The sequence below is a fragment of the Branchiostoma lanceolatum genome, chromosome 19, assembly GCF_035083965.1.
Source record: "Branchiostoma lanceolatum isolate klBraLanc5 chromosome 19, klBraLanc5.hap2, whole genome shotgun sequence".
NCBI classification, from domain to species: domain Eukaryota; kingdom Metazoa; phylum Chordata; class Leptocardii; order Amphioxiformes; family Branchiostomatidae; genus Branchiostoma; species Branchiostoma lanceolatum.
In genome coordinates this window covers 10,773,514-10,789,654 of record NC_089740.1, presented here as the reverse complement: position 1 = coordinate 10,789,654, position 16,141 = coordinate 10,773,514, and the positions used below count along the sequence as shown (strand labels likewise).

The 16,141-nt window shown below is 40.8% G+C and overlaps 1 protein-coding gene across 1 annotated transcript; it reads left to right on the top strand.

Annotated features, from left to right (window-relative positions):
* The first annotated feature begins 4,181 nt into the window (after positions 1-4,181).
* On the top strand, positions 4,182-12,291 carry LOC136425127 (uncharacterized). Its single transcript, XM_066413925.1, has 16 exons — positions 4,182-4,217; positions 4,560-4,683; positions 5,158-5,278; positions 5,507-5,657; positions 5,777-5,834; positions 6,280-6,322; positions 6,731-6,776; positions 6,945-7,011; positions 7,456-7,546; positions 8,426-8,509; positions 8,685-8,748; positions 9,031-9,107; positions 9,503-9,587; positions 9,968-10,051; positions 10,714-10,802; positions 11,999-12,291. Exons 1-16 carry the CDS (start codon positions 4,182-4,184, stop codon positions 12,072-12,074), a joined length of 1,296 nt encoding a protein of 431 aa, XP_066270022.1. The 3' UTR covers positions 12,075-12,291.
* The last annotated feature ends 3,850 nt before the right edge of the window (positions 12,292-16,141 follow it).

Sequence of the window (16,141 nt, the reverse complement as noted above, 5' to 3'; positions counted from 1 at the left end):
TAGAAATACAGGTTAGTTTACGATCACTCATGAAAATCTACCTGTACAATGAAAAAAGCGGGAGCGGTATCGAAAATATCACAATTGTTTAGGTATGAAAATGAAGCGTTAAGTTGATCTTAGTAGTAGTATTGTTGCCATCACGGCTTTACGTAGGACGTAAGGGTGAGAGGATTTCTTGTTATCAAAAGGACGACTACACAAAATTTACAGTGTAGCTTCAAGTGTTACGCGGTCGTGACTCCCAGCTCAACACCTTATCCTCTCCTTCCCATATAAGTACTTGTTTTTCTAGAAGAAACCGTTATGTATTTGACCTTGAAGATCCCCAGGTGGCGTTTCATAATGTGACCTTCAGCGATAGCCAAACCGGCTGGAGGAAAACAAACACGTACGACGTAGGCCGGTTGCACCCGCTAGGGTAGCTAAGGTGTCGCTAAAAATAGTATTGTGTCCGTCATTCTAGGTCGGCATTTGCGTTGCAACTATTATCCTTCTTTTCGCTTGCTCAACAGAATTTGATAAATTCCATCCTATAGATACATTCAACTACATTCCAGAAGGAGACAACCCTTACTGTGTACAATTAGGTAAATATATCACAGGATGTTTAGACATTAGAACAAGTAGTGTAAGTAATACGTTAAATTCGACAATTATTCATATTCTTGCACTTAGCTTAATCCTTTTGTGTCCACTTGTGTGTTTGCATGTACAGTTGTGGAAGACCTTACGGAAGTTGCTGTACTCTTGTTGTTCAAATTGCTGTATTATGTGGCAAACTTGTCGAAAGATTATTCTAAACACGTCTATATTTTGATGCCAATCAACATTATATATGTAACACTGCCATCAAACATTCTAAACATCAGCTTTATGGATAAAAAGTACAGCGACTTTCAAACGGTCAACTAAAAATTACAAAATAGATAAACGGCCACTGTCCTTGGTGCTGATTGCTTGGTTACATTGTTATCTGTTGGCTGCAGGTTCAATAAACAGCTTCAATGTTCTAATTTTGCAACGTTTGGTCTGCCACTCTTAAGGAGGCATATAGTTAAGTATTGAATATCATTTTGAGAAATAGAGGACTTAGGTTAGTGTGAAGATACAAAATCAATGTCTTAAATGTCGAGAAAGCTGATGACAAATGAATATGAACAATCCAATGTCAAATGTATTGATTAATTCTCACATTTTCTGTTGTTCTACAATAAAATATAACAGGGGTCACGACATAAGGAAGGCTGACAAAGTGTGGTAACCATATTTGGTATGCAACTCTGACAGACGAAGCAATGAGAGAGCTGACTTGCATACTCATCGCGTAGGTTTCGTTTTTCTTTCAGTACTTATCCTTGTTCGTAATGACAGAATTCATAGAACGTCAATACTTGAATCTGCGAGAGATCGCTTATAAAACCCACTTCTTGTCAACTTTCTATTCTTGGCTATTGGGCGTTACCCCACGTTGCAATAAACCGCTATTTAAGAAGACGACAAGAAAAAGTTCTGAAGCAAAGAGGTAACGATAGTTTGTTACGTTTTTCAGATAACCTTCGTTTGTTCTTTCGTTCAGTCGTTCGTTCGTTCAGAGCCTTTAAGTACAGTACTAGTGTCTAGTTGTACGTAGGGCCAGTAGCAGGGCATATTTTACAGGTATATGTTTACCATCCAACGTAAAAAACCCCACGTATCCTTCTCGCAAGCATGTTTTCCTTGACCTTATCCGGGAATTGCCCTCAGAAAGCTAGCTTGTTACGTGGCCTGGCGCCTATTTCAGAGATTTATCATAACACAATGTCCGTAATAACGTAATTATAACGAGATATACTTTTACTGCGCTAATGATCAAAGCATCCTCCTCAATCAAATTTTCCCGGAAAAATCTTGCTCCTGTCGGGGAGAAGAAAGGCTAATTCCTGGAAGGCTTTATACAATAGAAGCAGCTAACCTAATGTCTAACATAACATTGCTACTATATAAAAAATAACAAGCTTCTCATGAATAAACAAAGATTCAAACAAAACAATTTCTAGGAAAGTTGAATTCGAACAGCAAAAACAATTTCTCTGTGGTTAAGTGTTAACGTTACCTAGAATTTTATCATCCTTTCTTCAAAACGCCTACCCACTCGTTGTTTGTTTGTTTATTCCTGAGAAGCTCAAATCGGCCTGCAGGCCGCTTTTCATTGAGATCACAAGGGAAGAGGTCAGGGTCAGATAAAATATAACAGAGATACATATTTCATCTTTTAAGTCCTATAATAACTATATCAACATATGTTATTACCTATACATGGTACAAACTGAAAACATATAGTAGAGCGAAAGCTGGTTCATGGTCCGTGTCCGTTCGTTTTGGTCATTTCTGTTACTTCAAGAGTCTCTTAAAGGAAGTCAGATTCGGAGCCGTACGTGTGTCTGGCGGTTCCAGACATTATGGCCACGGTAGGCTACGGATATTCTGACGGTCTCTCGTTTGTGTAATGAAACTGCGTTCCAATCATTTGAGGTTATCCTGTGATAAGAAACTTACAACATTAAACACAATGTGATATTCACACAGCAAAGCCATCTGCCGATACTTCGTTAAACCGCAAGCGTTTCTGCAGGGCAATCCATATTTGTTAGTAGCAGTACATGACGTCACGACCAGAATGATTCAAAGCCTTGCAAACGAACAGAAATGTGACCGTTTTGTTTTATTCACTGCCCCCCTTCCCTAAGATGATTTTATACTTATTATATTCAAGACGGCGTAAACAGACCCATAACTGCCGAGAATCCCAAAATAGCGTCCGTTGTGGTACAAAGTGTCGTTAGGTATGAGAAAGAATTCCTTATTATACAAGGGCAAAATTCTGACTCCAATGTTGTAAAAAATATTGTAAATCGCAACTGGAAAGCTTTCCCTTGAAGCTTACGGTTCGATCACTCGGAGGGATAATGGTACACACGGGAGGTGATGAGGTGATGAGGAATGGTATTTTCCATTGATTGCGAGATATCCCTCCGCCGTGGCTTATTGACGCAGCTCTTGTGTAAAGGCAGGAAGTTCTGACGGCTTGCTTGCCTTTCATCATATAATTTCACTCCATTTTTGAAACACTCACCAAACGCCTTTAATTTGTGTGCGCGTGTCAATCTCCGGACGGAACACATATAGGGCATGATTTCGTCACGTAGACCACGTAACTAGCCAGGAGGAGTCCTTCACATTTTAGCTGCAGTGCGCTTCACGAATCGCCATTTCCCCGCATAATATTGGGCAAAAAAGTGCAAAACGGAGATAGATAGGATGGATACCAGGATGACAAGTATGGGTTAACACGGAGCTTTGCAAAGCTAAAGATATATCAGTACAGTATTGGCCACTACATACGTGTATGATTGGAATAGTTTCGCTACCGTAACATCAGTTTTTCCAAGTAATTATAAAAAAAAATGATGACGTTTCAAACGGTAGAAAACCACAGCAGTTAGTTGGGCACCTTTCACAAACTAAGGTTGATGGTGCTACCAAGGCTTTTACAGGCCGTATGTGCAGTGTGTTTTTATTCACTATTTCGTTGGGCACGGTGCTGGAAGGCGTAGACCATTAATCTCCTTTCACTAGCCTTTACCCCCCCCCCCAACCGAAGCCAGGTATCCGTTTCTACACCTGCGTGGAGTGAGGTATCCCAAGGACTTAACACAGTCAGGAATTGAACCGATGGCCTCTTAATCCCGTGTCCCCCAGCTTAACCACAAGGAGAAAAATATATGTAACTTAGTTCTTAGCTAGTTACCTGCTTGCTAGACATCAAATTTAATTTTGATTTCTCTGTGTCTTGATACTAAAGCAAACGTTGTCAAGAACGTCTAACCGACCCTTTCAATTCCATACATCATGTAAATGTAATGTTGTCTTTGCACTTACGATTTTTGATATCTACTATTGTAATGAAAGCATCAAACAAAATGTCGCGCTACCATGATATTTGCAGAAGTCTTCGTTTCTATAGGGTTTAGAGGCACGTAAATTGGTAAGTAAATTTGCTACGAACAGCCTTCTGGATTGGAATGGGACAGGCAGTCTAGTGCGTTTGGGTTCTGGCTGGTTGGGTGTAACTGTTGTAGGCCTTCTCTGCTGATACTGTACCTTCTCTGGGGCGATAAACAATAGATAGAGCGGTCACGATGAAGGTTGCTTTTATTCTGGCACTTGTTGGTTACGTCAGTGCAACAGGTGAGAAACGCTTGACATATTTTTCTCTGTTACATCCAATGGTGAACAATAGCCACTGACGTTTTAACAGAGTCAATGACTAAAAGAGGCTTCAGAACTTAGAGTCTATAGTATTACACCAAACCAGTAGTCAATGTGTTACTGCTGCCGAGTTTGAAATGTTTAAAACGTAGAACATAGAGGTCTACCTGGATTAAGACTTTCATATTGCTCTCCTATTGCGAATTTTAAGTCTTAATTTTTCTCTCTTTTCAGTTGTAGTCATTTTCATTGTTCCTCATGTCTTGTGTTTGTTCTATGTGTTTCCTTTTTATCATTTTCATAATTAGATTTTCGAACTCCCTTTCCTGACGTTTCTGCTTGTTCCAGCACCCCTGTACAACACGGGCCATGACACTGCCATCCCGGATGAGTACATCGTGGTTCTGCGCAGCAACATCACCGACCATGGGCGTAAGAAAACACGCTTTCATTTATCACACACACACACACACACACACACACACACACACACACACACACACACACACACACACACACACACACACACACACACACACACACACACACACAGAAATAGTTTCTAATAGTTTACTTTCAGTTAGTTCTTCCTTCCTTCCGACGACATAATCCTCCTAGAACCTACGTCCTATTCTTATGGAATTGAAACGTAGTCTCGACTATAATGATGATCTTCAGCTCTGATGCGAAAGAAAAAAAAAATCTCGTTTAGGATGGGGACGTTGAGATAACCCAGTATTTGGGGAGCTTCAGGTGCCAAACCTCTGCACGTAAAATAACCCAACACACTTATCGATATTAGTAAGCGTGACCAGGTGTGCTTGCATGAAAACGTGAGCCATAGCGCATTGTACTATTACTAGCTTCTTGAAAAAAATGCTTCATCTCATTTCGTTTATCTTATAGGAGCTGTCCATATGGAGAAAGTGAACGGCATAGTCAAAAGGTCGGACCTGGCTCACTCTCGCGTGAAACACGAGTTCAGCATTGGTGATCTGGCGGGCTATTCCGTTATTGCGCCGCGGAGGTTCGTACAACCTCCGTTGAACTGTTTCGTAGTGTGCACGTTTGTAACCAGAAAGGAAACCTTTGCCCAATTATATGTACATCGATAATGAAACCGTCTGATAATGTAATAATGTAACTTAATCATCTGCTTAATGATCGCATTATTTCGTAACAAAATAATTCATAAACAAACAAACACATTTATATGGTAATATTGCGATATCGTTACGGACAATATTTTTTTCAGTGTTGTTGAACTTCTCCAAGAGTCACCGGATGTAGAATTCGTCGAGGCCAATCAGATTGTAAAAGGGCACTCTGGGTACGAGAGTAGCGAAAAATACCGAGAAATGAACGAGACGGAAGAGAAGTGTCACGTGCAGCGCATGGCAGGATGGGTAAGTCACTGCCTGAAACATAAGTTATCACTATATGCCACAGATACCAATTTTGCTTACTTTGTAAAATGCTGAAAAATGTCACATCGGTCGTAAAACCCGTCTCGTCTCTGTCCCAGAACCTTGTGCGCATCAACCAGAGGATGTTGAACATCGACGGACGTTTCTCGTACAAAGGTGAGGACTTCTATCATGTGCACCACATACTACAATATAAAGCAGGCTCGCACCTGAAGTGTTGCAAAAAACAACGTTATATTTTCACTGCCCTTCTGATCACAACTCGAAGAAGTAGGAAGAAGAGTGTGGAAAAAATTTAGACATAAAAAGAGGATCAAATTTCTTGACGTATGCCAACCAGCAATATCAGGTAACATCTTATACGTACAAGTTTACAGTTTCGTAAAGATAAAGGTATGGGTTCGTTGTATTTCAATTATATACATGTTACTGTACAACATTTCATTTGCACCTTTAAAGCAGTCACCCTCAACTGAGGTGAAGCATGTTGCTTTGTCAAGTAACTCGTTGCTGTGCAATGCGACTGGTTACCGTTACATTGAACCTTTTTACTGTTTCGTCCTCTAAATAATTGACAATACTTTTTCCTTGACCTTTCCAGGCAGCTCTGACGGCACAGGTGTTACTGTTTACATCATGGACAGGTACACTTTCAATGTTCATTAATTTGTTGTTCGTCAAGAGGAAAGTAAAGCATGGCAATATCATGCGCTAGTCAGTTTGCTTGTACTGCACTTATACAGTGCTACTAGTTCATAATTTATACCAATACGGAATGTTCGGTAAGTAAAGTTACATGATTACAAAAATGTAAATATATAAGTCCCATCTGGGGCGCCCATTCATGCACTACAACACAAATGCTAGTTCTATACTATGTGTATAACTACATGTACATATCCACTAGAATGTTGAGACGTTGTTTTGTAGATAAACGTTATGATATTACACTAGCCTGTGTCCAAGCTTAAGCAATCCGTTTGTATTTTTGATTTACGGTGTTTATATTCTTCTTCTTCTTTATCTTCATTCTGTTTTTGCTATTTAATCAGCGGAATCAACACTGAGCATGTGGAGTTTGAGGGAAGAGCTTCTTGGGTAAGTTGTGAACATGACACCAGAACATGCTGTACATTAAATGTTCCATGCCCACCAAGAAATATTCAATAGTACTACATGTAGTATTCATTTTGTCTAATAATGATCACGTCGTTAGGTAGGATATTGATATAATGATTTTATCATATTTCATCCATGGTGCGTTAGGGTGTGGACTTTGTTGATGACCCCTCCCCCCTGACGGATAAGAACGGACACGGCACACACGTGGCGGGTAAGGAACACGTTCTAGACATTGTTCAGAAATATGGGTTAAATAAAACTTTTTAATAGATACGCAATTATGTGAGACCTGGGTTGCAGTCAAACCTGAACGAGGGACCACCTCTGTTTTGTATTAAGTCCTTCCCGCACCGAAAGGTGCATAAGGCGGCGCCCATCTCTGGTTCCAAAGCCCTTGGGCCACACGACTTTGTGCAAGTCACTACAGCAGGGGGCTAGTCCACTGGTAGTGGTGTGTGTTTAACTGCCATACTCCTTCCAAAATGCTGAGTGCTAAGCAGAGAAAGCAGTTTGTACCATTTTTAGAGTCTTAAGTATGACCCGGACGGGGATCGAACTCACGACCTACCGTATGCAAGGTGAACACTCTATCCACTCGGCCATTGCACCGGTATTATTATACCACTATAGACATGTTGCAAATTCTACCTTCCAGCTCTGATAGGCGGGAAGACGTTCGGAGTGGCGAAGAAGGTTGACCTGGTGGCCGTACGGACGATGAACCACAACAGCTCCGGCAAGACCGAGTAAGTTACATATTATGGAGAGGTTCAAAGGAAGATATCGTTACTGTCCATGTTAATGAATGAATGAATGAAGACCTTTATTGCACATTTCTGCCACACTTGGCTAAGTACAGGTCACAACAAAACAAAAGAACAAGTACAGTTAACTGATACAAGAAGAATATGACTATCTTTAGATAAATTCTACTTCTCGCTTTTCGGTTATAGTAGATATAAAAGTACAGACATGTTTTTCAATGGGAGGTTTGTCTAGTCGCATTAGCTATGAATTTTTGTACAGTACTTAAATGCGTGAAGTAGGGAAATAGGTTTTGTACAAGTTTATACAATTCATTTCTTTCTTGGGTATATAATCTGCATTCTACCACAAAATGATATTCGTCTTCTATTCAATTCAAAGTACAATATTTACAGAATCACTGTTCTAGAGGAGTGCGGGCATGTCTTCCCGTTTCAATATGTAGTTTGTGGCAGCTGATTCTTAGTCTTGTGACTGCATTCCTGCCCCTTATATTTGCATTACTTAAATATTTTTCTTCATTATATGTAGTTTTGAATAATCTATATGATCTTAACTTATTTTTTGCAGCCCCACCAACTGACACGAATACTTGCCGTCGCCAGAAAGTTGTGTTTTCGGTTTTGCTATGGTGGAGATGCATGTGTGTTTGATGTAATAACAAACAGCATAACTCGAGAAGCTGTGGATGGTTGTTCATGATATTTGGTAGATGGGTACGTGTCTGAAAGACAAATGTTAAGGTCAACATTGGGCCTCCTGACGGCTGCCTACGATACTGCAGCGGAACTTAGTCGTAACACAAAGTCAACACCGTGATCACGTGTGGCACATGCTTTTGTTCGTTCTTTTATTTACAGTAACCTGATACTAGCTGTTGAGTGGATCACCAAAGATGTCCAAAAACGCAGGGAGAAGAAGCCAACGTACAAGGCCATCACCAAGTGAGAGAAACTCTCAATTCTCGTGTTTTAACAGTTTCCAAGTGCTGCATTGCAATTGAATCAAAAGCATCTTGTCAAAAGTAAAAAGTTTCTTCGAATTTTCTATGGAGAAATCCTGTAGAATGTACAATACACAGAATGATGCATGTCCATTTTTCTGTTTTCTTTATTCCAGCATGTCCGTTGGGGCTTCACGTTCTCCCACGCTCAACGCCGCCATTGCTGCAGCAGCAAACGCGGTGAGTTCTGGGTAATAAACTTGTAAAAACAAATACGATTAGGGTTAACTTAATAATGCCTCCGCCCCTGTGGCGTCAACAAAAAGGATCAACATCGTTAGTGCAATGTACTACTCACTGGCAGCAGTGCCGCTTTTGTTAACTGATCTTACACTTGAGAAACGACAGAACACCTACACGTCGCTAGATGGCGTTCCTAACGAAAGAACGATACAGAGGTTATAAAATGAATGCAAAATGCATCCCAAATGTACAGCACTGCCTCCATTGTATGTTTTCCAGTCCATGATCTTCGTGGTTTCGGCGGGAAACGACCAGACAGACGCCTGCAACAAGTCCCCTGCCAGCGCGGAGGCCGCGTAAGTAGTAAGCTGGTTCATTGATTAAAATGCGCATGCGCAGTGTGATGAATTGTGGGCAATCAGTCAGATTGAAATAAGGCCCCTGAGACATAAACAAAACATGTCTGGACATGTATCAAGCATGGTCTAGACAAGAACACTGTTTACAAGTTAGGGGCATTCGGCTTTGACCTTGCGCACGCGCAGTTTAAACCATGAACCAGCTGATACCATTCGATGTCTCCATAGCAGGCTCTATCCCTGACCTTTATTACGTGTCACTGCTATTTTCAGATAGCTCCCGACATATCAACAACTCGAACATACAGATAGCTGACAGGTGCTGAAATGCCTTCCAATGACAGTGCCAAAATATTGTCGGCTTTCTGGTTATCTATCTTTTTTCATCACAGAATAACCGTTGCCGCCATCAACGCAGTCGACAAGTTCTCCTCAACTTTCTCCAACTACGGCCCATGTGTGGACATCCTTGCACCCGTGAGTACATGTAATCCCAACATCCCATATGGTCTAGTGGTTAGGATTTGGCGCTCTCCCGCCAAGGCCCGGGCTCGATTCCCGGTGTGGGAAAGTACTTTATATTTTATTTGTGGTGTCTATTGCCTAGCGGTTAGTGTTAGCGGACAATATATTGTGAGGTCACGGGTTTAACTCCTGGATACAGTCAGACGTTTTATCATTGGGAAAGGCACTTGACATGATTTTCCTCACTCCAGCCATGTGTAAATGGGCTCCTGATTTCGACAGGGGAGGTAAAAGTCAGTAAAAGCATACTTCAATATCACACTGTATTCGGTAAGATTGGTAGATATTCTTAGTCGCCCCTGAATATGTTGTTCTGATTTTTCCTGTATAAGGGAGAAGACATCCAGTCTGCCTGGATCAACAGCAACTACTCCGTCATGAGCTTGACTGGCACTTCTCAAGCTGCGCCGCATGTGGTACGTTACTAAATCGCTAGGTGGCAGCCTTTCACTGCCTATTCCACATGGGGAACACTGTGTTTTCCAACTTGTGCGTATACAACAAATAAACGGACAGGAATGCACTAAACGATCACAGCCTCTGATATGTACCATATCATGCTGATCATGACAACACGATCAAGGACACAAACGAATGGTCTCTCCACTTGAAGGACATCTACATTTCACTCGAGTAACTTTCTTTCATTCTCTAGATATGCCGTATCTAAGATCTTTATCTGTATCTGTATCTATATAACCGGTATACTGTCCGGCAAGCGGCAACAGCTGATATTACACTGAACGACCTGTCACACCTAACCGTTGCACATCTAGCTGAAAGCGTTGTTTAAAGCATAAAGTGATGATGCTCCTACGGTAGTAGTAGTAGTAGTCCACTGTTTTCTGCTGCTGCAGTTGTCGAAACATCCTGCAGCCGCATTCAGTCTTTCTTCAGTCCTTTCCACTTGGTCCGGTTCATCCCGAGCTTCCTAAGCTCCCGTAGGTTTCTTTCTACGGTACTTGGTAGCAACGAGTTCCATTCTATGATCATGAGCTCCTATTTCTCAAATCTACCGCTACGTTTTGTTTGCATGGCTCTTATGCAGAGTTCTTACTAAACTCTCCTGTGATTTCAGACCGGTGTGATCGCCCGCTACCTCAGCTTCTTCCGTGATGCCACCGGCACCATCAACCCGGAGGCAGTCAGGAACTGGGTGGTGGGCATGTAAGTTGAACCTGCAAAACACAACAAGATCGCTAGGAGGTGTAATAAGATATGATATCATGAGTAATCTCCAAGCAGATGTAAGACCAGGCTCTGTTTGTAAATGTTGATAGTAGATCAATCTTGAGGTCTTCTTTTTTAAACACTGTTGCATTAGTTCAATATCATTTGTTTCACAAATTAGGATTGAAATTTGAATGTGGTACGTCAGAACAGTTTACAGGATATGTACACTCGACCAATTCTATTGATAAAATGCAAAGGAGACATATCATTTATGACCAAATATCACATTATTTTGATTGTGAAATGTCTTGAATAATGTTGTTATTGATTTTAAATGGTCGTATTTTCGAAATCAACGCTTACTGAGCCTCAAAACTTCGAACCCCTTTTTGAGCCTTTGGCGATTTTCCCATTCCCAAAAAGGTCGAAATTTGGTAATTTGACGGTCGTTTTAACACTTTTATGGCCGCGGCCGGGAGCGGTACTGCAGATTAGGCTATGAAAGGGTATACCCTCCCGCCACGTAAATATGGGAAAGTCTTCAAGATTGTAGACTTAAAGCCCGTGAACACTTTCTCAAACAGGTCAAGACGTCTCCATATACATTTAGAATGACCTTTCAGACTTTTTGAAGCACTTATTGACGTAAAAAAGGGAGATTCTTAGGCGCAGCGAGAGAAGCCCATATACCACTGTGGCCGCCCGTCAAAGCGCCACCTATATTCACGCACATATAGATTTTTGGAGATAATCAGCAAGTTGCGTAAGGATATATGTTGACATCATCCGCTTGTCCTTGGCAATTTTGGCTTTTTACTTTTCGCCCAGTTGCATAATAATCATTTGGACACCATACCACAAAATGATATGGCAAGGGCATTACCTGCAAAATGTACACTTGTTACGTTGTTACCAACAATAGATCTAGCCAGTTTCTACATCTACTTGTAGATTCGTCTCGAGGACTTTTTATTGACCATAATCTTCTTTTGTACGTAGAGCCCAACTCTATTTTATTTATTGGTTTGGCTGTTCAGCACACACAGCCAGAGCTGCCCAACTAGCCAACTAGAACATGATTTGCGTTGGTGAAGGCAAATTTCTCATTCTTTAGACCCACATTTGTGAATTCATTTTATCTATTTGGCTCAGTCTATCATGCCATTAATTATCCATTCCTCTATTTCCAGGTCCAGCAAGGACATGGTACAAGAGATCCCGGATGATGCCACGCCCAACAAGCTGTTGTTCTTGGACTGTTACTAGGCAACCAACGTTGCTAGGCAACTAACGTTACTAGGCAACCATCAGCACTACCGCTTTACTACAGTAGTGAATCGCCACGTTGAAATCGTAACAGTAAAAGTGAATGACACGTGTGAGTCTTCACACAGACCGTGAAAATGTTGCCCGTGTGTAACAGAGAATCAAGACACAGGTCTGAGCTATCATTTACTCTGCTGAGTTGTTATAGTTGCAAATATTAACGGTCTTATTAAAAATCAATCATATGAAAAAGAAAAAGGTCTGCCTGGTGTTTTGTTTTTTGTTGTTATTTTAGTATATCAAAGTAGATAGATCTGTTGGACCTGTTGCGTTTTTCCCTTTCACCTAATTCTCTAACACGGTTCTAAGATAAGCAACCTTCAAAAATACAGCCATGAGATACATCTAGTTGTTTAGTCACTTATAGCTTAAGTCCTATCAAGCTTCAGGTTTCAACATTGTTGACATATTCCATTATGTTCGTGGGTTTAAATAGAAAAGTGTGATATGGTGGTAAACTACATTCAAATGAACTCCCCGGAAGTAAGCGCTATTCTGACTTCAGATCAGTCGATATATTCGGCTTTTATTACAATCGCCAGTAGTATATTGGGACATTAACATAATTTATCCATTTGTTCTTTTTGGTGTCCGTACCACAAGTGAAAGAGGCAGTCTGTGGAATTAGTATAACCATGTATATATGTTTGGGAGACAAACTCAGCATACCCTCTATGGTTTTCCGTTCAACGTTAAACCTTGCATTGACGGAATGGTTGACAGTTAGAAGAAAGAGTTAGATGTCTTAGATGTACGATAGATATGAGATATTACTGGTTTCAAAATCAGAGTACACGATACTTTCTTATGTTTGAAACAAGAGTTCCACGAACACATTATCTTCGCCAAATAATCAAGGCTTATTATGGAGAGTGATTGATATTTACGTGCTTATCACCCACTACAAATTTGATCATGCACCACCTTTCTATTTTGTGCCCTTTTCATTATGTCGCCAATCGGGGTGAACAAAAATGCCTAAACTGAACGCGTTAAAAACCAGCAGGACCCACACCTCTGCTTGGAGGATAGTTTATTTATTTGACCTACATGTACGTTTATGCAAGGCCATCTGGTTACATGACCTGACAGTCCCATGTCCGATTATGAAATGCAATGGGTTAACAAACTTTCCTTTCTAATTATGAAAATTAGCTCCTGATTTGCATCATTAGTCATTGATTATGCAAAGCACCATCTGAGCTTTGTAAATACCAAATAAGCCCCCAAAAATCGAACCCCTTTGTGAGCCTTCTGCGATTTCCCCATTCCCCAAAACACCGAAATTTGGCAATTTGAGGGTCGTTTTAACGTTTTTCTGGTCGCGACCAGGAGCGGTACTGCATATTGGGCTCGGATAGGGTTTTTCTCTCTTCTTGTGGAAATGTGGAAACAAACAAGACATTAGACTTAAAGCCAATGACAACTTTCCTAAATAGGCCCAGACGTCTTCACACACATTTAGAATGGCCTTTGAAGTTCTAAAAAACACGACTTGGCATCAAAATGATTTATTTTTAGGCGCAATGCGAGGAGCCCATGTAACACTGTAGCCGCCCGTCGAAGCGCCCCCTATATTCATGTACACTTCACTTCTTGAACGTAATAAGTAAGTTTAGGATATATGTGGACATCAGAAACTTTCCCTAGACAACTTTGGTCTTTTACTCAACTGTCCATCTGCTTATGAGATAAACATCTAGACACGGGGCCACAAAATGATACAACAAGAATGATTCCGGCAAATGGTTATTATGTTGACTAGTTACATGGCCTGGCGTACTGAAAACACCGTATGGTGTGCCCAAGAGCTGTATGTTGACTCGAATCATGTGTTTGTAGCAGACGAAAAGATCTCGATCGATCCTTGAATGCACGTTTAACCTACAATTCCAGACTAGAAGGGTTGAAAACAACAGTCAATGTGGTACTGATTTACAAACTGCTTTCCTGGTCACATTCCCTTTCGTAACTTCTCACAAATTTCCCTTAATGAAGAAATCAAAGCGGTTGGTGACATAAACGGGCAGCTACAGAAAAACGTAATAATCTAACATTCGTAGCCTCCCCCAACATCTGCTTGGAGATCAGGGAAAGACGTGAACTCGTATCGTAGCCTTGTCCAGTGTCTACAAAACAGTGGTTGCATTTACAAGAACTATTTCTTTAAAAAAATCTATACACAAACATTTGGATATCAACAGATATAGTGATTTTGTGGGCAGACTCATTTGAGTAATGTTTGTACCACTTTTTCTTGTAGATTGAACGGATTTTCGTCTGTTACAAACAGGTGACTTGAGTCAAAATGCAGTTACTAGGAATACAGTAGTGTTTTCATTAAGTTTGTCTGTATAGGCAGTTATATATGTGTGTGTTATGTGTGTGATGTTTATTTGAACAAATATAGGCGGCGCTTCCACTGGCAGGCATAGTGTTATATCAGCTCCTTGCGCGGCGCTTGAAATTTGATCATTTTTCTGTTAATTAGTGTTTTGAAAAGTCTCAAGGCAATTCTAAATGTGCGTGAAGATATTTGGACCTGTTTGGGAAATTGGTCACTGGTTTTAAGTCTAATATCGTTTGTATTTTCACATTTTGACAAGTCGGGATTACATACCCTATCATAGCCAAATCTGCAGTACCGCTCCAGGCCGCGACCAGAAAAGTGTTAAAACGACCGTCAAATTGCCAAATCTCGGTCTTTTCGGGAATGGGGAAATCGCAGAAGGCTCACTAAGAGGTTTGAATCTTGGGGCGTTTTAAACTCGTAAATGCGATCATTGCAAATCAATAAGAAAAATAGACATTTTACAAATAAAACAGTGGGATATGAGGTAATTATCTACGCCGAGGAACTCGGAGTAGATTATGTTTTCGGTTGAGCCGGATGTTGTGTGGGTCTGTATGTATGTCAAGAGCATAACTCGGGAAACCTTTAATAGATCTTCATGATATTTGGTAGGTGTGTAGTGGTTGTGCAAAGGAAGGTCAAGTTCAAAAATCGTTTACCTGGCGTTTTCCAACAGTACTGCAGCGGACTTTTAATTTTTCTGTGTTTGTATGTAGGCAAAAAAGTGACGGAAACGTTGATGAATCTCAATGATTTTTGGTAGGTAGGAAGAGATTGTGAAAACGGAGGTCAAGTTTAAAAATGATTTATCTGGCGCTTTCCTACAGTACTGCAGCAGGCTTTGTGTGTGTGAGAGTTTGTATGTCGCCAGCATAACTCGAGGAGCTGTTGACGGTTGTGCATGATATTTAGTGGATAGTTAGGGGTGTCAAAGAGGAAGGTCAAGTTCGATAATGGGCCTCCTAGCGGGTATATGAGGCACTGCAGCGGAGCTTCAACGTTTGAGGCCAAATTTTCCGGAGGCGTCAGGTTCATGATTTTTAGGTAGTATATAGCTTCTGGGACGGCAAGTGAGTGGTGTGAATTATGGCCCCCTAGCTGCTCGTTTGGGACTGCAGTTGGCGTTTTTGTTAATACCTTTGGAGACGAATAACTTCAGCAGGGATTGACGGATTATCATAATCTATGGCATGTTGATAGTTTCGGTGATGCTTTATATAATTGAATACTTGTCATGCAAATAAGACGATAATTTGCATAATAAATGAGGAAAGTTTATCAATCCGCCAAAAGCTTGTAGCCAAATTTCATGCAAGTGCTATGGTAATGATTTTTAAGTGGTGTACAGCTCTTGGGGCAGGTAGTAACTGATGTAAGTTTAGACCCCCTAGTGGCTTGCTTAGAACTGCAGTGGGCTTTTTTTATGTTACCTTTGGAGGTGAATAACTCGGGTAGGGTTTGATGAATTTGCATTGCTTTGGACAGGTAGGTTATTGAGGTAATGATTAACAAATATAGACGTAAGAAATTGTAATCAGGGTCTAATTAGGTGGTGAAATAGGCTTGTTTATGATTGCGTTTAAGTACCTTTTGTTGACCTATATTCAAGGACAACACCTGCTTGTCAGCAGGCCTGTGTAAATTAGATTGATGC

What these genes read in the sequence shown, in the direction of transcription:
- LOC136425127 (XM_066413925.1), top strand. Translation starts at nt 4,182, where the DNA reads ATGAAGGTTGCTTTTATTCTGGCACTTGTTGGTTAC. An exon ending in CCTGCCAGCGCGGAGGCCGC is followed by an intron (nt 9,108 to 9,502) that starts GTAAGTAGTAAG and finishes TTTTCATCACAG; the next exon opens with AATAACCGTTGCCGCCATCA. An exon ending in AGGAACTGGGTGGTGGGCAT is followed by an intron (nt 10,803 to 11,998) that starts GTAAGTTGAACC and finishes CTCTATTTCCAG; the next exon opens with GTCCAGCAAGGACATGGTAC.